This window comes from Eumetopias jubatus, unplaced genomic scaffold, assembly GCF_037043125.1.
Source record: "Eumetopias jubatus isolate StellerSeaLion01/CBP00866 unplaced genomic scaffold, mEumJub1_p1.0 scaffold_12, whole genome shotgun sequence".
Lineage (NCBI taxonomy): Eukaryota > Metazoa > Chordata > Mammalia > Carnivora > Otariidae > Eumetopias > Eumetopias jubatus.
The window spans coordinates 5,343,170-5,366,305 of record NW_028274818.1 but is presented as its reverse complement, the minus strand read 5'-3'; the positions used below and the strand labels follow the sequence as shown (position 1 = coordinate 5,366,305).

The 23,136-nt window shown below is 43.8% G+C and overlaps 1 protein-coding gene across 2 annotated transcripts in view; it reads right to left on the bottom strand.

The window, feature by feature from the left end:
* LOC114199121 (T-lymphocyte surface antigen Ly-9-like) overlaps positions 1-21,630 on the bottom strand; it is a 28,813-nt gene extending 7,183 nt beyond the window's left edge. The window contains exons 1-8 of one of the 2 annotated variants that reach the window (XM_028090899.2): positions 21,226-21,315; positions 17,890-18,069; positions 16,745-17,074; positions 5,572-5,847; positions 4,742-5,071; positions 3,255-3,524; positions 1,335-1,436; positions 248-301 (exon numbers count right to left, since the gene is read on the bottom strand). In XM_028090899.2, the coding sequence (XP_027946700.1) occupies positions 248-301; positions 1,335-1,436; positions 3,255-3,524; positions 4,742-5,071; positions 5,572-5,847; positions 16,745-16,904 (1,192 nt within the window). In that variant the 5' untranslated portion in view covers positions 16,905-17,074; positions 17,890-18,069; positions 21,226-21,315. Of the gene's footprint in view, positions 1-247; positions 302-1,334; positions 1,437-3,254; positions 3,525-4,741; positions 5,072-5,571; positions 5,848-16,744; positions 17,075-17,889; positions 18,070-21,225 lie in introns of both variants that reach the window. The other variant, XM_028090898.2, reaches the window with a different exon arrangement.
* Between the last annotated feature and the right edge of the window lie 1,506 nt (positions 21,631-23,136).

Here is a 23,136-nt window from a genome sequence, read left to right as displayed (position 1 = left end):
TCCGTCCTGGTTGTGGTTTCTGTTCCCCAAACCACCTTCCTTCTCCAAATCACATCAATTTTCCAACTTTAACAAGCTTAAGATGCAGGTTAGAGCTTAGTATCTGGGGTGGTGCCCAAGATTTGCATTTCTAACAAGCTCCTGGGTGGTGCTCATGTTGCAGGTTGGCAGATCACACCAAATAGCCAGGCTTTGGAGCTTCCATCTGACCCAGGGACCCCACAGCCCGTGTCATTGGTGATATTACCTGGTGTGTCTGTTGGGGTTTCAGCGTGGCTGGAGTTGGAGGCTGGGTCTGAACCTGACAAACCAAGGTAGAGAAGGTTTATCAATAGGTCTGTGAGGACAGAGGCATCTGATTCTGAGTGTCAAAGGAGACAGGGGGAGATTTCTGGGGACAAAGACAAGAAAAAGGCTTTAGGGAGGAGGTGAACCCTGATATGACTAGGAACCCACAGGATGGGGTGACCAGAGTCCTAAGGTCATCTTCAAATGAGGAGAGAGCCCTGGAGCCTCCGGCCATCCCTCTGTCCCCTGTGTGGTAGCCAATCATCAGATTGATTTGCTGTCTTGCAGGAATTGTTCTAGGGATCCTACCTGTTCTAACCAATATGCCCTTTCTGGGAACTATTCCATTTCCCCTGCAATATGAAATTCTGAGGGAGCTGCCAATCATAATAGCTAATCCCACTGGCCACAGGGATTGGGCCAAGCAATGGTCACATGACCCAAGGCTGCGCTTGGAATGTGGCCAGTATGACTGAAGAACTAAATTGCTTATTTTATTTGACTTTTAAAAAGTTAAAATTGAAATTGAAATATGGCGATTCAATTTCTTATTGAAAATCTTTCGAGCTGGAGTTGGAGGGAAACATCTTTTTTCTCTTCCTGGTGGCATATCTTAGTAGGTGTGAGTCTGGAGCTACCAATTGCCGAGTTGTGGCACACCCCACCCCCACCCCTGCCCCTCAGCTCAAAGAGAAAAGTAAAGGTGAGAGATGGAGGGCTCTGGTGATTTTTGAGACTCTGGTAACATTTGTCCCTAAGGCCAGCTCCTTTCCTGTCTTCCCCACAGATTGATTATGTGAGTCTCAAAATAATAAATCACACCTCCTGCACCCTCCCCCCCCTTTAAAGGTAGTTTGAGTCAGGTTTCAAGGATTCGTAACTAAATTTAGAGTCCCAACGAACAGCCCTTCCCCCCATCACTCTGAGAAGAAATGAAGTTTTGGGAGAGTGGGGGTAGGAGGGGATCATGAGAGGGCAGACAAGCCTCCAGAGGTCCCAGGGATATGGTCTAGTGCTGGCAGGTGCCAATGATCTCAGAAACCCACACGGTCTTTTTCGCTTCCAAATGCACCAGATGAAGATCCCAAAGCACAGGATGGAGGCCATCAAGGAGAGCCCAATGTAAAGCTCTGTGTTTCCCTCGGGGCCTTTGAAGAAGAAATGAATGATATTAATATAAATAATGACAAGGAGATTGGAACAAACAATGGACAAAGCATAATGGCCATCCTACCTGCCTCTTAAAATCTCATGTTATTGCAGAAAATATTCCTTTTCATTCTATTGAGCAGGCATTGTTCTCGGCTAGAAGTTATAGCAGTACTTAAGGCAGACACTGTCCCGCGGTAGAGAAATTTATGCCTTGCTCAATGTCCAGAGTTTTAAATACCTGAACAGGATTTGAATGCAGGCTGCCTGATCCTAGGACACCCTTATCAATCACACTACACTGCTCCTCTCTGTAAATGGTGTAAGGGCAGTTCTAGGCTTGAGACAGAGTCAAGATTCCACTTAATAGGGCTCTAAATCCGTCTGCCAGCCTGACCTAGCATTGTCACATCCTAGGTAAACCTTCCTTTTTCCTACTTCCTTCTAGAGCAGAACAGAGCACAAAACTCAGGGTTCCAATCATGCTTCTGCTGTGTGACCTTGGGCAAGTCCCTTATCCTTTTTGAGTCTCAGTGTCTTTATGTAATGAAGAAGAGTAAGAGTATTTGCTGTGTAGGATTATTGTGAAGTTAATTGTGTTAAAATGTGCAAGGATAGAATAGTGCCTGGCATCTAGTAAGAGCCACTAGGGCTTTCTTTCCAGCTTCCACTCACAGTCTGTGTTCCTTTGTGGTCTGCATTGCTTCACCTATCAATTTCTTTTTTTTTTTTTGGTAAGATTTTTTAAAATTTATTTTTTGACAGAGAGAGATAGTGAGAGAGGGAACACAAGCAAGGGGAGTGGGAGAGGGAGAAGCAGACTTCCCTTGGAGCAGGGAGCCCAATGCAGGGCTTGATCCCAGGATCCTGGGATCATGACCTGAGCCGAAGGCAGACGCTTAATGACTGAGTCACCCAGGCGCCCCTCCTTCACCTATCAATTTCTATCAACTCATCTCCGCTAACTTCTGACACTGTGCTGTCCAAGTATGGTAGCCACAAGCCATGGTATGAGCCCTTGGAATGTGGTCAGTATGACTGAAGAACTAAATTGCTTATTTTATTTGATTTTTAAAAAATTAAAATTGAAATTGAGATATGGCGATACAATTTCTTATTGAAAAGCTGATAAGTCGGTTTGGAAAAACTTGGATATGTAAATCTATTTTTTTCAACTGTAACTTTTATGAAATCTGAATACAGATCAAATACTTCCCATGGAAATTTGGCATCTGAATTGAGATGGGCTGTTAGTGTAAAATACATACTGGATTCAAAAACTTAGTACAACATGAAATGTAAATTATCTTAAGGATAATGGTATTGAATACAATAAAAAATGGTGATATTTTGGATTTAGGCGGTTAAATAAAACATTATTAAAGTTAGTTTTACTTGTTTCTTTTGGCTTTATCTAATGTGGCTATTAGAAAGTGTAAATTAGGGGCGCCTGGGTGGCTCAGTCATTAAGCGTCTGCCTTCAGCTCAGGTCATGATCCCAGGGTCCTGGGATTGAGCCCCGCGTCAGGCTCCCTGCTCCGTGGGAAGCCTGCTTCTCCCTCTCCCACTCCCCCAGCTTGTGTTCCCTCTCTCGCGGTGTCTTTCTGTCAAATAAATAAATAATAAAATATTTAAAAAAAATAGAAAGTGTAAATTGCATGTGTGATTCCCATCATATTTCTATTGGAATATGCTACTCTAAAGCACTCTTGCCCACACTCCCTCACTGCACTTCATAAAGAACCACTCAGAATGCAAACACTTGGATCCAAGCATCCAAGGCCCCAAGGCCTGACTGAGCAGAGATAAAGGGTAACCTGGACAGATGTTGCCGGAAAGAAACCGCTGGGAGCTGTTGCTGACAGGGTTGCTGGCGATGCATGTGAAGTTGGGATGATTTTCACCACTTGTCCAAGAGACGTTGAGGTGAGGTCCCCCTTGGGACTCAAAGGTTCCTTTTGGTATGGGGGTCCATCTATATGTCACGTTGTGTCCACTGTCCTCCACTGAGCATGTCAGGCTGACCCTGCAGATGCCATCCTCAGCAAGCCCAGGGTGCCAGGTAATTGTTGGCTTCTTCAATCTCCCTGTGTGACGAGAAAGACAGACCTAAATGCAGAGTCGGGTCTGCCTGCTGGGCAGTCACCATGTCTTCACTCAATCGGAATATACTCATTAAGTTGTGTGTTGACACGGCATTAGGGCTGAGAAAGTGCCTCCAGAAGTCACAGGCATTTTGGAGTGCACCTGGCCTTTCTCTTGGTAGTCATGAAATCTCAGACATATCACTTCACCTCTTTGGGCCTTTGATGCTCAGATGTTAAATAAAGGAGTTAATGAGAACTGGAAAAAAAGATACCACATCACTCTATACAGTACCTTGTGAAGAACTAGCAAACCCAGCGACACAGGTAAGTACAATGTCCCATGTGCTTTGAAGACTCTTGAAGACTTACATGTTGAGGTTCCATCATCTAAGTTTTTTACCCAGGAGATAAAGTGTAAAGAGGTGAGTGCAGTGCTGACGTAGAGTTAGTGCTCAATAAATGTTAGCAATTTTAAAAGAAATATAACACTGTCTCCAGTTGTTTCCAGTTTATTATTATTTTTACCTAATCTTCTTGTCTTTTTTAAATATTTGAGTCACAGTATGCTATAGATGTGGACTAGCTGATTTCCAGCATATTTTAACAGGACCACGCACAGTGATTCTTCACAGATACTTAGACACCAACAAACCCAGGCAGGGGATGTGATGACCATGTCTGGATGGTACAGGTGAAGGAGCTGGCAAATGTAAGCCCAACTGTCAAGACAAGCTCCTGCGAGGCCCAAGCCTGAGGAGAAGACTGCAAGTTCTGTCCCTCCCACTCGGGAGAGCCAAGCAACTGTCCCTCGTGGAGGTCATAGGGTCTTTGGACACTAAAGCCTTTCTCCTCAGTCTTCTCTGAGTCCACTCCAGCCAGCTGTGCCCTTATATTCTATAAAAATGCAGGTTGAAGAGTTCTCAGACTCACCTGATATGCAGTGCAGGAGGACAGGAGCAAGTACTGAAGGTTGGGTGGTGGAGATTAACTGGAAGCTTAGTAAAAGGGGGACCTTGGCAGGTAGATTTTGCCCAGCTGCTGGTTGGAAATTTTTCCTCCTGTGAGTTGACTGGTCTGGACTCAATAGCTTTCCTAGTGATCTGAGGCATTTTGGTAGGAGGAGAGGCTCAAGGGAGGAGGGAGGCAGGGAAAGCAGCAAAGAGGAGAAACATCTCAGGGAAGGAATCTAATGATGAGTGCTCTGCTCAGAAACTCACCGTAGACCAGCAGGGTGATGTGTTTTGTGCTGATGACTCCGGAGGCCTTTGAGCATACATAGGCATAGTAGTGGCCAGCATTCTCCATCTTTAGCTGGCCAATCATCAGGGAGTAGTCTTGGCTAGAGTTCTTGTTGGGATCCTTGAACTTAATGAATGAATCAGCTGTTGCTGCTTCTTTCTGCTCTTTGCTGATAATAGATGTGTTAAACATCCAGATGACATTCTCTCCGGAGTGACTGGCCGAGAGTGTTAGGGGCAGGGTGACTGACTCCCCCAGGATCCCCACCACCATCTCCCCCATTGACTCTCCTCTGGAGGCTCCTGGAGCTGCAGTCAGAGATGAAACATTGCGGCTTCAGTCATTGGCTCTCTTCTCTTAACCCTCAGCCTGCCTGAAGGAGATAGAAGCCCCATAGGCTCTCCTGCCCACACCTCCTTTCCCTTCCTCTGATGAGGCATCCAATGAACACTTGTCATGGACAGATATGCACCTGGCTCTGCCTTTTGCATACTCAGGCCTCTCTTGCCCTCCCTGTCCTTCTGAGGAGACCTCAGGAGATACCTCCCCCAAACAAAGAACAAATTAGATCTCTTCATCCGTATTCTCTTCCCTTCCCTTGCTCTACCCTTAGGGTTTCACAGTTCCCTGGGAGTTCCCAAGTACCCTGCCAGTCTCTCTCAGGCCCCGGAGGGTAGAGAACAAGAATTTTTCAAGCCTGTCTTCTTCCCCACTCCACCTGTGTCCTGCCAGAATCCTGGCGGTTTAGACTTCATAGCTGCTCAGACCATTTCTAGAATCCCCTGGAGGGCCTAAGTGGAACCTGTACCTGTACAGAACTGCCGGGCATGGACGGGGCTGGAGGTGTTCTGGCTGACTGGGTTCCTGGCTGTGCAGATATATGGCAGGTCTGGGTCACACAGCCTCCAGTGGATGATGAAAGTGGAGCCCTCATGGGATTCAGAAGCATGAGAATCCCTCAGGGTCCAGCTGTACAGAACACTTGTCCCTGCCCTCTCCACAAAGCAAATCAAGGTAATGTTACAGGAGCCACTATCAGACATGTTCACAGACTTCATGATGACTTGAGGCTCCGGCACCTGCTCTGTAGGGACAACAGCAATGAGGAGATTACTCAGATCTTTGCTGCAGCAGGAAAGGGCTGGGAGAAGGTGGTGATGATAGAAGACCTAGGGATAGAAGGAAGAAGCCAGAAGACCTGTTCCAGGGGAAGTTTTCTCTTAGCTTCCCACTGCAGCCTAGACCGAGTGCCTCTCTTCTACACTTCCATAAATCCTGTATAGGTGTTATCTCCGTGACTCAACATGACACTAGTGTGATTACTCCTCTCTCCCCACATCAGTATATGAACTACTTGAGGACAGGGCCAATGCCTGTGCCTGAATATCTAACACCTGAATGGCCCATGAAAGTCTCTCTTGAGTGTTTGGTGAATAAATAGATAAATTAGGCAGTCCCAAACACTGTGGAACAGGGAGCTCTGCCTCCAGAATTTGAGTTGTTTTTGCCTTTTAGTCTGAATTTATGACCATTGTGCTTCCAGACCTTCTTCCTGATCCTTTCCTTTCCCTTTGTTCCATTTCCTCTATCCACAGTGTGTGTGTGTGTGTGTGTGTGTGTGTGTGTGTGTGTGTTTAAGTTTGCTTTTTTGGAGGAATTGGTAATACATAAAATTGAAAAGATACAAAAAGTGTACATAATTAAAAAAGCAAGCTTTCTTGTCTCCAGCTACCTATTTCCTCTCCCCAAGAATTACTGTTGTGAATTTCTTATTGATCTTTCTAGAAATATTCTAGGTATAGATACATACATGATAGTATACTATATTTATACTGTCCTGAACCCTCTAAAATTTAATAATACATTGGATTTCTGGCGAAGATGGTGGAGTAGAAGAACCCTAAGCTCACTTATCCCATGGATACAACTAGGTAACACCCACATCAATGTAAACAACCCAGAAAATGACCTGAAGACTGCCAGAACAAATGCTCCACAGCTAAACGTATAGAAGAGGTCACATCAAAGAGGGTAGGAAAGGCAGAGATGCAGCTGGGAGCTAAATGGACCCATAGAACTGTCCATGGGAGGGAGGGATGGTGTGGGTGCAGAGGAGGGACAGAAACAGACTCTCACACAGGGAAGATGAATCCCCATAACATTTGATTTTGAAAAACCAGAGGGGCCTAATTTCATGAGTTCTTATAATCAGCGGGGCTTAACACCTGGAACTTTAAAAATCAGCTGGCTGGGCTCTGGGAGGGGGAGAGGAAACTGAATCCCTGCCCTTAAGGAGGCAGCACAACAAACAGCATAGAAGCAGCAGTTTGAAAAACACCTGGAATATATGGGAAGGAGATTTGTTTACTAATCTCAGAGCATGTGCTGGAGGGGCAGAGATCATTGGGAGACTTCTCCAGGAACAAAGGAGCTGGAGGACATCATTTCCCTCCTCTGTGCCCCTCCCCAGCCTAGGCACATTGACACCTGTGGGAACCAGTGCAGTGCCAACTCAATACCTAACTTGCTAATAGCACACTCGACCCCCACATTTTCCAATAGACATGCCCCTTCCAGTCATGCCTCCATTCCCAGTCCCCTCCCACAGCAGATCTGTACACACCTTGCTAACACCAGACACCTTGCCCTTCACCCAACCCCCACTTCTGCAGATCTGCCCCCTCCAACCCAGCTTGCCTGGGTCCCATTTGCTATAGGTCCCCTCCTTTAGCCCACTAGTGCAAACCTTGATAACACTGCCCAACTTGCCCCTGGGTTCTCCTGTGGTCCTGCCCCCTCCAATGTGCCCTGGCCAAAGCCCATCCAAAGTGGTGCCACAAAACTGGCAGTGTGCAAGGAGTGCCAGCAGGGGCCAGCACCACTCCAAAGTGATTCCTGTTCCAAGGAGAAGGGAAGATAATCACACACACACACACACACACATACTAGTCCAACCATGGCCCTAGCAATGTGCTAAGGGCAGACATCTGGTCTCAGTGCAGGCCTTGCCCACCAATCAAAGCTTCTCAGGGAACAAAACAGGGAAAGCACCCTGTATTCAGTGCTATTGCATGTCTGGCAAATGCCTGGTCTAACTCAAGCCCAGGCAGCCCTAGACTGGCCCACTAATAATTACACAAGGACCAAACCCCGCCCACAACAAGCAAGGATGTCATTGCAGATGACTGGACTGAAGGCAAAAGTACCTCAGCCACACCAGTAGGGCATACACAACACATATAGGAGATACCCCTAAAGCTCCAATTTCTGGTGAATGGGAACATTGCACTTCAGGGCACTCCAGGACCCCTTCTTTATAAGGCCACTACTTTCAAGAGCATGAGACACAACTGACTTTCCTACCACATATAAGCAGACACAGATGGGAGGGATGGGGTGGCTGGTGATGGACATTGAGGAGGGTATGTGCTATGTGAGCACTGTGAATTATGTAAGACTGATGAATCACAGACCTTACCCCTGAAACAAATAGTACATTATATGTTAATAAAAAAAATAAACAGACACAGAGAATTAGACAAAATGAGGAGATAGAGGAATATGTCCCAGATGAAAGAACAGGACAGACTCATGGCAACAGAGATAAAAGAAACTGAGATAAGTAATATGCCGGATGGAGAATTTCAAGTAATGGTCATGAGGATACTCACTGAACTTGAGAAGAATGGAGGACCTCAGTGAGACCTTTAAAAAAGAAATGGAAAACATAAAAAAGAACCAAGCAGAGAATAAGAACTCAATAACTGAAATTAAAAATATTTGGATGGGGCGCCTGGGTGGCTCAGTCATTAAGTGTCTGCCTTCGGCTCAGGTCATGATCCCAGGGTCCTGGGATCGAGTCCCACATCGGGCTCCCTGCTCAGCGGGGAGCCTGCTTCTCCCTCTCCCACTCCCCCTGCTTGTGTTCCTGCTCTCGCTGTCTCTGTCTGTCAAATAAATAAATAAAATCTTTAAAAAAAATATTTGGATGGAGGGGCACTTGGGTGGCACAGTCAGTTAAACATCCGACTCTTGCTTTCAGCTCAGGTTGTGATCTCAGGGTCGTGAGATTGAGCCCCACTTTGGGCTCCATGCTCAGCATGGAGTCTGCTTGAGATTCTTCTTCTTCCTCTGCCCCTCCCACTCATGATCTCTCTCTCTCTCTCTAAAATAAGTAAATAAATCTTAAAAAAAATACACAGATGGAATAAAAAGTAGACTAGAAGAAGCAGGTGAATGAATCAGTGACCTAGAGGACAGAGTAATGGAAAGCAATCAAGGTGAATGGGAGAGAGGAAAAAAATAATAAAAACTGAAAATAGACTTAGGGAATTCAGCAACACCATCAAGTGTAATAGCATTCTCAATATAGTGATTCCAGGAGAAGAGAGAGAAAGGGGAGCAGAAAATTCATTTGAAGAAATAATAGTTGAAAACTTACTGAATCTGAGGAAGGAGACAGAAATCCAGATCTAGGAGGCACAGAGAGCCCCCAAAAGTCAACCCAAGAAGGTTTGCACCAAAATACATAGTAATTAAAATGGCAAAAAGTAGGGCGCCTGGGTGGCTCAGCTGGTTAAGTGACTGCCTTCAGCTCAGGTCATGATCCTGGAGTCCCGGGATCGAGTCCCACATCGGGCTCCCTGCTCGGCGGGGAGTCTGCTTCTCCCTCTGACCCTCCCCCCTCTCATGTACTCTCTCTCTCTCTCATTCTCACTCTCTCAAAATAAATAATAAATAAATCTTAAAAAAAATAAAATGGCAAAAAGTAGTGATAAGGAATTTTAAAAACAGCAAGAGAAAAGAGTTACATACAAGGAAGATCCCATAATGCTATGAGGTAATTTTTTTAGCAGAAACTTTGTAGGCCAGAAGGGTGTGTCATGATATATTCAAAATGCTGAAAGGAAAAAACCTGCAACCAAGAATATTCTATCCAGCAAAAGCTACCATTTAGAATAGAAGGAGAAACAAAGAGTTTCCCAGACAAAAGTTAAAGGAATTCATGACTACTAAACTAGCCCTATAAGAAATGTTAAAGGGGATTCTTTGAGTGGAAAGGAAAGATCAGAAGTAGGAGTAAGAAAAGTAGGAAGCACAAAAGCAGTAAAAGTAAGTTTATCTATAGAAATCAATCAAAGGATTCACTAAAAGGATATAAAGTATTTCACCATATACCAAAACCGTGTGAGGGAGAGGAGTAAAAAATATGTTCAAATTTAAGTGACCATCAACTTAATATAGACTGCTATATGGAGAAGATGTTATATAAAAACCTATAATGGTAAGCACAAATCAAAACTAGTAATAGATATGCAAAAAATAAATGGAACAGAATCTAAGCATATCACTAAAGAAAGCCAACAAACCATGATACAAGAGAGCAAGAAAAGAAACAGAGAATAACTACAAAAATAACCATAAACAAGTAACAAAATGGCAATAAGTACATACCTATCAATAATTATTTTGAATGCAAATGGACTGAAAGCTCCAATCAAAAGACATAGGGTGACAGAATGGATAAAAAAGCAAGACCTATCTATGTGCTGCCTCCAAGAGCCTCATTTCAGACCTAAAGACGCATGCAGATTGAAACTGAAGGGATGGAAAAGAAGTTAGTATGCTAGTGGAAATGAAAAGAAAGCTGGGGACGCAATACTTGTATTGGACAAAATAGACTTTTAAACAAAGACTGTAACAAGAGACAAAAAAGGACACTATATAATCATAAAGGGTACAATCCAACAAGAAGATGTAACAATTGTAAATATTTATGCACCCAACATGGGAGTACCCAAATACACAAAACAGCTAATAACAAATGAAAAGGAAGTAATTGATACAATAGTAGATACCCCACCATTCAATAGTACAATACCCCACTTGCATCAATGGAGAGATAATCCAAACAGAAAAGCAACAAGGAAACAAATGGCTTTGGATGACATATTGGACCAGATGAATCTAACAGATATATTCAGAACATTTCATCCTAAAACAGTAGAATACACATTCTTTTCAAGTGCACATCAAACATTCTTCAGGGTAGGTCACATACTAGGCCACTAAACAAGTCTCAACAAGTTTACAAAGATCAAAGTCGTATCATGCATCTTTTCTGACAACAACACTATGAAACTAGAAATCAATCACAAGAAGAAATTTGGGAAGAACACAAATACATGGAGGTTAAATAACATGCTACTAAACAATGAATGGGTCAACCAAGTCAAAGAAGAAATAAAAAAATACATGGAGACAAATGAAAATGAAAACACAGTGGTCCAAAATCTTTGGGATGCAGCAAAAGCTGTTCTAAGAAGGAAGTTTAGAGCTATATAGGCCTACCTCAAGAAGGAAGAAAAATCTCAAATACACAACCTAACTTTATACCTAAAGGAGCTAGAAAAAGAAGAACAAACAAAACCCGAAACCAGTAGAAGGAAGGAAATAATCTATATTAGAGCAGAAATAAATGAAACAGAAGCTAAAAAAACAACAGAACAGATCAATGAAACCAGGAGCTTGTTCTTTGAAAAGATCAACAGGGGTGCCTGGGTGGCTCAGTCAGTTAAGGGTCTGCCCCCCATCCTGGGGTCCTGGGATCGAGCCCCACATCAGGCTCCCTGCTCAGCAGGGGGCTTACTTCTCCTTCTCCCTCTGCTGTTCCCCCTGCTTGTGCTCTCTCTCAAATAAATAAATAAGTAAAATCTTTTTTTAAAAAAAGAAAAGATCAACAACATTGATAAACCTTTAGCCAGTCTGGGGTGGGGGAGAAGGGAGGGGGAGAGAAAGAGATATATATAGAGAGAGACTCAAATAAACAAAATCAGAAACAAAAGAGGAGAAATAACAACTCACATCACAGAAATACAAAGGATTATAAGAGAATATTATGAAAAATTATATGCCACCAAATTGGATAATCTAGAAGAGATGGATGAAATCCTAGAAACATATAACCTCCCAAAACTGAATCATAAAGAAATAGAAAACAGGAACAGACTGATTACCAGCAATAAAATAGAATCAATAATAAAAACACTCTCCCAAAATAAAAGTCCAGCACCAGACAGCTTCATAGATGAATTCTACCAGTTAAAGAAGAATTAATGCGTATTATTCTCAAACTATTCCAAAAGATAAAAGAGGAAAGAAAGCTTGCAAATTCATTCTATGAGGCCAGCATTACTCTGATTCCAAAACCAGATAAAGACACTACAAATGAAAAAAAGAAAACTACAGGCCAATATTTCTGATGAACATAGATGCAAAATCCTCAACAAAATATTAGCAAACTGAGTCCAACAATACATTTAACAAATCATTCACCACGATTGATTGTGGTGGGATGCAAAGGTGGTTCAATATTTATTTATTTATTCCTGGGATGCAAAGGTGGTTCAATATTCACAAATCAATCAACATGGTACATTACATCAACACGAGGAAGGATAAAAACCATTTGATCATTTAAATAGATACAGAAAAAGCATTTGGCAAACTACAACATCCATTCATTATAAAAATCCTCAACAAAGTAGGTGTAGAGGGAACATACCTCAACATAGTAAAGGCCATATATAAAAAACGCACAGCTGATGTTTTACTCAGTGGTGAATAATTGAGAGCTTCCCCACTAAGGTCAGGAACAAGACAAGGATGTCCACTCTCACCACTTTTATTCAACATAGTACTGGGTGTCCTAGCCACAGCAATCAGACAACAAAAAGAGATAAAAGACATCCAAATTGGTAACAAAGAAGTAAAATTTTCACTATTTGCAGATGACATGATGCTATGTATAGAAAACCCTAAAGATTCTACCAAAAAACTACTAGAACTGATAAATGAATTCAGTAAGGTTGCAGGATTCAAAATCAATATATAGAAATCCATTGCATTTATATACACTGATAATGAAGAAGCAGAAAGAGAAATTAAGAAAATAATCTCATTTACAATTGCACCAAAAATAAAGAAATACTCAGGAATAAATTTAACCAAGGGGGTGAAAGACCTGTACTCTGAAAACTGTAAAACACTAATGAAAGAAATTGGAGATGACCTAAATAAATGGAAAGATATTCCATGCTCATGGATTGGAAGAACAAATATTATTAAAATGTCCATGTAACCCAAAGCAATCTACAGATTTAAGGCAATCCCTATCAAAATACCAAAAACATTTTTCACAGAACTAGAACAAACAATCCTAAAATTTGTAGGGAACCATACAAGAACCTGAATAGTCAAAGCAATCTTGAAAAAGAAGAACAAAACTGGAGTTAGCCTGATACCAGATTTCAAGATATGCTACAAAGCTGAAGTAATCAAAGCAGTATGGTTTGGCACCAAAATGGACACATAGATAAATGGAACAAAATAGAGAGCCAAAAAATAAACCCACGATTACATGATCAATTAGTCTTTGACAAAGGAGGCAAGAATATGCAATGGGAAGAAGACAGTCAACAGATGGTGTTAAGAAAACTGGAAAGCTACATGCAAAAGAAAGAAACTGAACCACTTTTTTTTACATCATATACAGAAATAAACTCAAAATGGACTAAGGACCTAAATGTGAGACTTGAAACCATAAAAATCCTAGAAGAGAGCACAGGCAGTAATTTCTCTAACTTAGCTATAGCAACATTTTTATAGATATGTCTCCTGAGACACGGGCAACAAAAGCAAAAATAAACTGTTGGGACTACATCAAAATAAAAAGCTTCTGCACATCAAAAGAAACAATCAACAAAACTAAAAGACAACCTACTGAATGGGAGAAGATATTTGTAAATGACATATTTGATAAAGGGTTAGTATCCAAAATATATAAAGAACTTATACAACTCAACACCCCCAAAATAAATAATCCAATTAAAAATGGGCAGAAAACATGAACATTTTCCCAAAGAAGACATCCAGATGGCCAACAGACACATGAAAAGTTGCTCATAATCACTAGTCATCAGGGAAATGCAAATCAAAACCACAGTGAGATATCATCTCATACCAGTCAGAATGGCTAAAATAAAAAACACAAGAAACAGCAAGTGTTAGCAAGGATGTGGAGAAAAAGGAACTCTCGTGCACTGTTGGTGGGAATGCAAATTAGTGCAGCCACTGTGGCTACAGTACGGAGGTTCCTCAACAAGTTAAAAATAGAACTAACACATGATCCAGTAATTCCAGGACTGGGTATTTACCCAATGAATATGAAAACACTAATTTGAAAAGATATATGCACCCTTGTGTTTGTAACAGCATTATTTACTATAGCTAAATTACAGAAGCAGCCCAAATGTCTATCGATAGATGATTGGATAAAGAAGATGTGGTGTATATATATGAATATTAGTCAGCCATAAGAACGAGTGAAATCTTTTTTTTAAATTTTTATTGTTATGTTAATCACCATATATTACATCATTAGTTTTTGATGTAGTGTTCCATGATTCATTGTGTGTGCATAACACCCAGTGCCCATGCAGAATGTGCCCTCTTTAATACCCATCACCAGGCTAACCCATCCCCCCACCCCCCTCCCCTCTAGAACCCTCAGTTTGTTTTTCAGAGTCCATTGTCTCTCATGGTTCGTCTCCCCCTCTGACTTACTCCCCTTCATTCTTCCCCTCCTACTATCTTCTTCTTTTTCTTTTTTCTTAACATATGTTGCATTATTTGTTTCAGAAGTACAGATCTGAGATTCAACAGTCTTGCACAATTCACAGCGCTCACCATAGCACATACCCTCCCCTGTATCTATCACCCAGCCACCCCAACCCTCCCACCCCCCACCACTCTAGCAACACTCAGTTTGTTTCCTGAGATTAAGAATTCCTCATCTCAGTGAGGTCATATGATACATGTCTTTCTCTGATTGACTTATTTCACTCAGCATAACACCCTCTAGTTCCATCCACGTCGTTGCAAATGGCAAGATCTCATTCCTTTTGATGGCTGCATATATTCCATTGTGTATATATACCACCTCTTCTTTATCCATTCATCTGTCGATGGACATCTTGGCTCTTTCCACAGTTTGGCTATTGTGGACATTGCTGCTATAAACATCGGGGTGCACGTATCCCTTCGGATCCCTACATTTGTATCTTTGGGGTAAATACCCAGTAGTGCAATTGCTGGATCGGATGGTAGCTCTATTTTCAACTGTTTGAGGAACCTCCATACTGTTTTCCAGAGTGGTTGCACCAGCTTGCATTCCCATCAACAGCGTAGGAGGGTTCCCCTTTCGAAGGAGTGAAATCTCATAATTTGTAACAACATGGATGGTTCTAGAGAATATTTTGCTAAGTGAAATAAGTCAGTCAGAGAAAGACAAAAACCATATGATTTCACTCATATGTGGGACTTAAGAAACAAAATGAACAAAGGAAAAAAGACAAACCAAAAAACAGATTCCTTACAGAGAACACACTGATGGTTGCCAGAGGGTGGGTAGGGGATGGGTGAACTAAGTGAAGGGGATTAAGAGTACACTTCTCATGATGAGCACCAGGTGATGTGTGGAAGTGTTGAATCACCATATTGTACACCTGAAACTAATAGAACACTGTATGTTAACTATGCTGGAATTTTTAAAAAGTTAACAATATATGTTGGAAATTGTTTTATGTCGGTACATATTGAGTTCATTAATTCTATTTCTATTCACTGCATCGGATTCCATTTCTTTAACATATGCAGAGCACTCAACAAATCAATAAAAAAGGTCAGACTATCTGATAGAAAGATGCTGCCAATGGCTGAATTGTGTCTTCCCAAAGTTCATATCTTGAAGCCCTAATTCCCAGTACCTCAGAGCATGATTTTATTTGGATATAGGACTACATTTGGAGATAGAGGTCATTAAGTTAAAATGAGGTCATTAGAATGGTCTAATCCAAAATGACTGGTGTCCTTACAAGAAGAGGAGATTAGGAGACAAACAGAGGGACGACCATATGAGGACATATCGAAAAGACGACTATCTGCAAGCCTAATAGCAAGGTCTCAGAAGAAACTCAACCTGCTGGGCGCCTGGGTGGCTCAGTTGGTTAAGCGACTGCCTTCGGCTCAGGTCATGATCCTGGAGTCCCGGGATCGAATCCCGCATCGGGCTCCCTGCTCAGCGGAGAGTCTGCTTCTCCCTCGGACCCTCTTCCCTCTCGTGCTCTCTCTCATTCTCTTTCTCTCTCTCAAATAAATCAATAAAATCTTAAAAAAAAAAAAAGAAACTCAACCTGCTGACAGCTTGATCTTGGACTTCCACCCTCCAGAACTGTGAAAATAAGTTTCCAGGGTTTGAACCACCCAGTCTGTGGTATTTTGTTATGGCAACCCTAGCAAGCTAGTGCAGATGGGTAAAGGCTATTAACAGAGTTGCAGAAAAGAAATACAAATGGCTCTTAAAAATATTTTGGCTGTGTTTTCACTCTTACATCTGTATTTATGGAACTGGGTGAAAAGGACCAACATGGTAGTCCTATTTGTCCTAGAGAGATAAACACCTAGGGAGAAAAAAATCTGCTTTTAAAAATAAAAGATCAGGGGCACCTGGGTGGCTCCGTCAGTTAAGCCTCTGCCTTTGCCTCAGGTCATGATCTCAGGGTCCTGGGATGGAACCCCGCATCCAGCTCTGTGCTCAGTAGGGAATCTGCTTGTCCCTCGCCCTCTGTTCCTCTCCCCTGCTCATGCTCTCTCTCTCTCACTCTCTCACTTTCTCAAACAAGCAAACAAACAAACAAATCTTAAAAGATAAATAAAAGATCAGGTGTTCCTGGGTGGCTTAGTTGGTTGAGCACCCAGCTCTTGATTTCAGCTCAGGTCATGATCTGGGGTCATAAGATTGAGCCCCGTGTGGAGTCTGCTTCAGATTCTCCCCCTCCCCCCACCTCCTCTCAAAATAAATACATAAAATCTTAAATGAATAAACAAATGATAAAAACCCACAGAAGCTCTCTGGAACTCACCATAGACATGCAACGTAAATTCCTTGTCAGTGGTGAATGTAGAAGTCTTTCGGTTTATCTGGGCTTTGTAGGATCCGGCATCTCTCAAAGTCAGGTTTCTGAGAGACAAGGAGAAACTGTTCCAGCTGATGGTTAGTCGGTCCTGGTAGCTTTTGGCCATAAAGAAAATCTGTTTTTCTGCAGTTGCTAAAGCAAGAGCACCTTGGGGACCATTCCAGGTGACGTGCTCAAACTCTGTGTCTACTGAAATGTTCAGGGGGAAAGTTACTGAACGCCCTAGAATCCCAGGCACCACTGTTGGGGTTGAGTCCTTTCCAGAGGCTCCTAGCCCTGCAGAGACAGAAGAGGGACTTGGAGGAGCAGCTGGACTCCTCAGCCTTCATTCACTCATTCATACATTCATTCATTCATTCATTCATTCAATAAAAACATACTGGAAATAAATGTCAGATGTTGAGAAATGAAATGAAATTCCTGCCCTCCTCCCTCTAGGCTTGTTGCTCAGCAGAATCATTCATTCATTCCCTCACCTAGAAAACACTCTATCCCACAAACACATTTACAATAATCAGTAAAACAGACTTTCTGGGTTTCTGTCCCGGTGAAGAAATTAGCCTGGTGACTTTGGGTGAATTTTTGAATTTCCCTGAGAATCAGTTTACTCATCTATAAAACAGAAATGTTCACACCTATATTATCTTCCTTTAGGGGTATGGTAGAGATAGAATAAAAATAGGTTGCTGTAAATCATAAAGAAACAAAAGAAGTAAAAAAGGAGCATCTTGTAAAAAATGAGATGGGTTGATGGATGGCTAGTAGGGTGGATAAATGGACAGGTGTGTGAGAAGGGAAGTAAAGCCAGGGTGGGAAGCACATGCGTGTTAGTGCAAAATTCTTTTAAGTTTTCTCTGTGTTCAAAAATTTTCATAATAAAATGTCGACCACAAAAGGAGCCTTTCTCATCTCTATCTCGCTCTTCCCTTTCCTCATTGTCCAGGGGATCTCAGACTGGCTTTGCCTTGGCCAGGGAAATCTGGTCTGTCCTTAGGAACAAGGTTTGGGATTGGGAATAGTGAAGTAGCATGGATTCCACTTCTGATTTCCTCATCTCGGGGAAGACCAAGATCCCTGATAGACATTGTTACCATGGCTTCCACAGGCCCAGCATCAGTCGAGGCAGCTCATTTGCTTGCAGGGGCCCTGTGAGTGTCTGCTGGATGACCCCAGCCTGGATTCCGGATTCAAGGACTTCTGAGGCTCTGGAGAGTCCTCTGAAAATTCCTAATCAAATCAGATGTGTTCAGGACCCAGATTACTCCAGGAATCTGGGTGGAAAAGTAAGTAGAAAATGTTAGAGAGGGGCGCCTGTGTGGCTCAGTCGGTGAAGTGTCTGCCTTCGGCTCAGGTCATGATCCCGGGGTCCTGGAATCGAGCCCCGCATCGGGCTCCCTGCTCCGCGGGAAGCCTGCTTCCCTCTCTCCCATTCCCCCTGTTTGTGTTCCCCCTCTCACTGTGTCTCTCTCTCTCTGTCAAATAAATAAATAAAATCTAAAAAAAAAAAATGAAAATGTTAGAGAGAGAGGAAAAGCTGAAGCCCAGCCTGGAGGGATAGAAAGAGGCTGAGGTGTGCTCTGAAGGCCCAGAGGGTCCAGAGTTATGCAGACACATAGAAGAGACACTGAGACTAGTGCAGACTGGTACAGGGCCAGGGACTCGGGGGTGAGTCTCTAGCCATATCGGTCAAGCACTTGGACCTTGTAGAAAGGCAGCTAGAAGGACGCTGGGCTAGGCATCTTGGACAAGGTAGGCTAGGTCAGTTCAGGGGGATTCTGGGGGCAGTCAGAAAGCAGAAACTGGATTGGTGTGATGCTGGTTTGAAGCTACCTGAAAGAGAGATCTTCCCATCTGGAAGATACTGTTTATGATTGCTATGACATATTAGTACTTTGTAGAAATTACCTCGTTCAATCCTCAAAATTACCTGAAAATTAGCTCCTGTTTATAGACGAGGAGCTAAAATTTTGAGAGTTTTAGCCACTTGCTGAGATGACGGGGTTGGTTAGCTGCAGAGCCCAGATTCCACGTACATGATGCCCCAGAATGTGGAGGCCAAGAGCGTTGACACCCTCCATCCTAGGACCCCAGAAGGTCCTGAGTCTTGGCTGAGCACTTGTGATTGCACCCATCTCTCCTCACATCAAAGATAAGCAAAGGCACACAGACTGTCAGCAAGGGGAGTGGTATGTGGTTCATATGGGTCAAATCCTGTTACTGTTGCAGCAAACAATGCTACATGACTCCCAGTAGAGTGACAGGAGTCCCAGGTATCAGCTCTCTTATTTTGAACTATGCCGTTTGGCAAATAATAAAAGAGTGTTCAATGATTGTGGTAACTGAATTTGGCTTCCCCGCCTTTAGTAGTTTCCAAATAATGCAGTTAGTGATTATTATAACAATCAGCCTCCACCAACTATGTGCCAAACGCTTGCTTACAGATATCATTTTTAATCTATAAAAGAGTCTTGCATGATACATTTTACTAATCACATTCTACATTTAAGAAACAACTTAAGAAACACACTCTAAATTTAAGAAACACAGCTAGGAAATAATGGAGCAAAGATTTAATTTCAAATGTTTCTGGTACTTGTAGGGGCAAAGGACAGGCTGCTCCAAGGTGGGCCACTTGGGCATGAAGATTATTCTGAGCTGAAGGCAATCGAGACCCTGTGGGCCCAAGAGAAACTTTTGCCCTTCCCTTAACTACATAGAAGAATCTAAATTGGGGGTCTTTCCCAGAATAAGGGTTACTAGCAGAGAATGAATTTTATCTGAGTGACCCATCTGCACGGCAGGGCAAACACCTAATTACCAAACATCTGCTCTTCTCTGCATTGCCCGGTGAACTACATTCCTTCCCTCTGAAGTCCCAGACCCCTTGCCCCCTTCTCCTTAGTTCGGGATGACAGAGATACCTCATTTTGCCTGATGGTCTTTGAAATTTCCACGTCTGTGTGGATTCCCTATATATATGCTATTAAATTTGATTTTTTCCTGTTAATCTGTCTTATGTCAATTTGATTCTTAGTCCAGCTAAAAGGACCTTGAAGGGGACAGGAATTCTTGCTCCCCAAAAAGGGGACGGGACATTCTTGCTCTCTGACATACTGAAGTGGAAGGACTTTTCACCCTACTGCTTCCTAAGTTCCTGAAACCACTCCTTGGAGACACAAAGGCATCAAAGAAACTCCCTGCTAGGGGTCCCTGGGTGGCTCAGTCAGTTAAGCGGCTGCCTTCGGCTCGTGATTCCAGAGTCCTGGGATTGAGCCCCGCATCGGGCTCCCTGCTCAGTGGGGAGTTTGTTTCTCCCTCTGACCCCACCCCACTCTTATGCTGTCTCTCTCGCTTCTTCAAATAAATAAACAAAATCTTAAAAAAAAAAAACAAAACTCCCTGCTAGACCAAAACAGTGAAGTTTGAGGTCATCCCCAACTGGTAGAGTTAGACAGAGGGAGATGCCTTGAAATTTACTTGCTGGTCATCTGAGGCTTGGGTGACATTCGATTGGTGAACTTCAGGTTGATCCAACACAGCCAGGAAGCACCCCAAGAGTTGGGTATGTATATAAGGAGCCATGATGCTTGTAATGTTTCCATGGTGAGCAAAGATGAGATGGAAAATGAAAAGAGATCGGACTGTACCCCAGCTCCAGAGTCTAGGCCCTGCCCCTGTGCATGCATCTGGGAGTTCTTCTAGAGCTTCCCTCGCTGCTCACCCCTCCAACCCCCACTGCTCTCAGGTCCCTAGGCTACCAGTGCTATCCTCCAAGGTCCCGGGAAAAACAGGATTCCCAGAGGGACAGTAGATGTCACTGTACCAGGTGGCTGAGACTCTTCCTGGGGTACGGAGTCAGCTCTGCCCACTGGCCATGCTGCTGAGAGACATTTCCCAGAAACTAGCCGGACTTGGGCCTTGATGGGGAGGTAGGATGTGGGGAGAAAAGGACATTCAGAGAAGGCTACCTAGCCCAGGGCCACCAGACCATCTCCAGATCCCCAGGGAAGCCACTGTTTGGGATATATGATAAACACGGCAGACGTAGAAAGAAGCTCCAGCACTTCTCTGTGTCTCTAGGAAAGGGGGTGGCTTTTCATCAGAATTTCCTGTGTCTCTCTGTGTATTTTATCCACATTATACAGGGAACAAACTCATCACTCAGCATTTCTTAGCAGGAAAATGTCAGAGTGAGAGGAACATAGTCCGAGCCCAGAGTTATTTGAGACAGGGGCTAGAATGTCACCTACTCATATTGAGTGACTATGCATATGCACACACACACAGAAGAATAAGGTGGAACCCGCAGAAGAATTACCACAAGGAGAGGAGTCTCCTGATTTTACCAATAAGAACCCCAGCAAACAAAGTGACCAGCCCCAGGGGGACACCACTAGCAAGCGGTGGTGGCCATGATGGGGACTTACCCATGAACAGGAAGAGGAGACGGGTCCAGAGAAAGGAAGAGGGTATGTGTGGCTTGGTCTTCTGTGGTTTACTGGAGAAGGGCCGTAGAGCCCAGTTGTCTGGGTGTTGTGCTGAGCCTGCCATGATGATTTGCTTTTGGATCTCTGGCTGAAAGAGGAAGCACTTACCACAGATTCTCCTTTTGCACACTTGTGCTTCTCAGGAAGCCTTGTTTGTATCCGGCACCACAGACTCCTCCCACTTGCTCAGGCTGGGGAAGGGGTCCCGAGATCAAGAGTCGCTCGCTCTACCGACTGAGCCAGCCAGGTGCCCCTGTGGTAGCCTCTTCTCAGTGTGGGGTGGGTATCCTGGCTTGCTGCTGCTGAGTAGAATGTGGCAGCAGTGAGAAGCTGTCACTTCTGAGATTAGGTGACAAAAGATTGTGTCTTCCATCTTCGTGTCTCTCTCTCTCCTCTGCCCCCAGCTCCCTTTGCCAGGAGCCAGGTATTGTGTTGTGAGCAAAAGGCTTCGAGACAAGGAGCTAGGGAGACTGCCAGCCCAAACCCAGCAAGGAACTGATGTCTCCGTCAACGGTTGATGAGGACTTGAGGCTGCCGAGAGCCCCCGGTGAGACTGGCAGTGCCCGCCCGGCGAGGTGGGCAACCCCGCCCACGCCTTGACGGGCACTTTGTGAGACACCCAGACCCAGAGGCATCAGCTACGCTGTGCCTGGACTGCTCATCCGCAGAGACTGCGAGATAATAAATGCTTATTTTAAGCTGCTAAATTCTGTAATTTGTTACATAGCGATGGATTACAAGTAGCATGGTCCAATGAATTCACTGTTCTGCTTAAGCCAGTTTGCACTGGCTTCATGTCACATACAACCAAGAGGCTTTTTTTTTTAAATTTTTTTAAAAGATTTTATTTATTTATTTGACAGAGAGAGACACAGCGAGAGAGGGAACACAAGCAGGGGGCAGTGGGAGAGGGAGAAGCAGGCATCCCGCCGACCAGGGAGCCCGATGCGGGGCTCGATCCCAGGATCCTGGGATCATGACCTGAGCCGAAGGCAGACGCTTAACAACTGAGCCACCCAGATGCCCCTCCAAGAGGCTTTTAACTGGGAGGAAGGAAGCACCGTCAAAGCTGCCTTGAGGATGGATGTTGCCAGGGGCAGCTGTGCAGTTGGCAGGTTGGGGGACAGCATCATTCCCTTTATCTTGTTGTGGGAAACTGACTTTTTTTTGAATAGGCTTCATGCCCAATTTGGAGCCCAATGTGGGGCTCTAACTCACAATGCTGAGATCAAGACCTGAACAGAGATCAAGTGTCGCACCCTTAACCGACTGAGCCACCCAGGTGCCCCGGGAACTGACTTTTTTAATAGCTGATGTAGAGTGGCTGGTTAAACCGTAACTTGGTGTCTTGAGATTCAGATCATATGTTTGTTTAGGCTGTAGCAGGAGAGGACTTGGAAAGAAAACTTCAGGAAAGCGGAGTGGGTGGTTTCGGGTGATATTCAGTGAGTGCGTGTCAGGTGCTAGACCCTCCCCTAACACCTGACACTCACGGGCTCATTTAGTCCACACAACAGCTTTATGAGATAGGTATTTTTATCACCCCCGTGTTGTAGATGAGGAAGCCAAGGTACAGAGAGGCTAAGTGGCTTATTTTGAGTTTTATAAATAAGAATTTGAGCCCAGGGCGCCTGGGAGGAAGGAGGGAGAGAGGGAGACAATGAGGATGGCGGGCATCTCCCATCAGAGGGCACCTTCAGAGTCTGGTCACAACCTGGCACCCGTGCAAGTCTGAGAGCGAGGACCTCCTTAAATTTGGTGTGGAAGGCACCTCTCTTGCGTCCCGCTAGTCCTGGCCCTGTGGCTCGAGCATGGCTGTCTAGAGTGAATTGCGGGACACGTGGCCAGGAG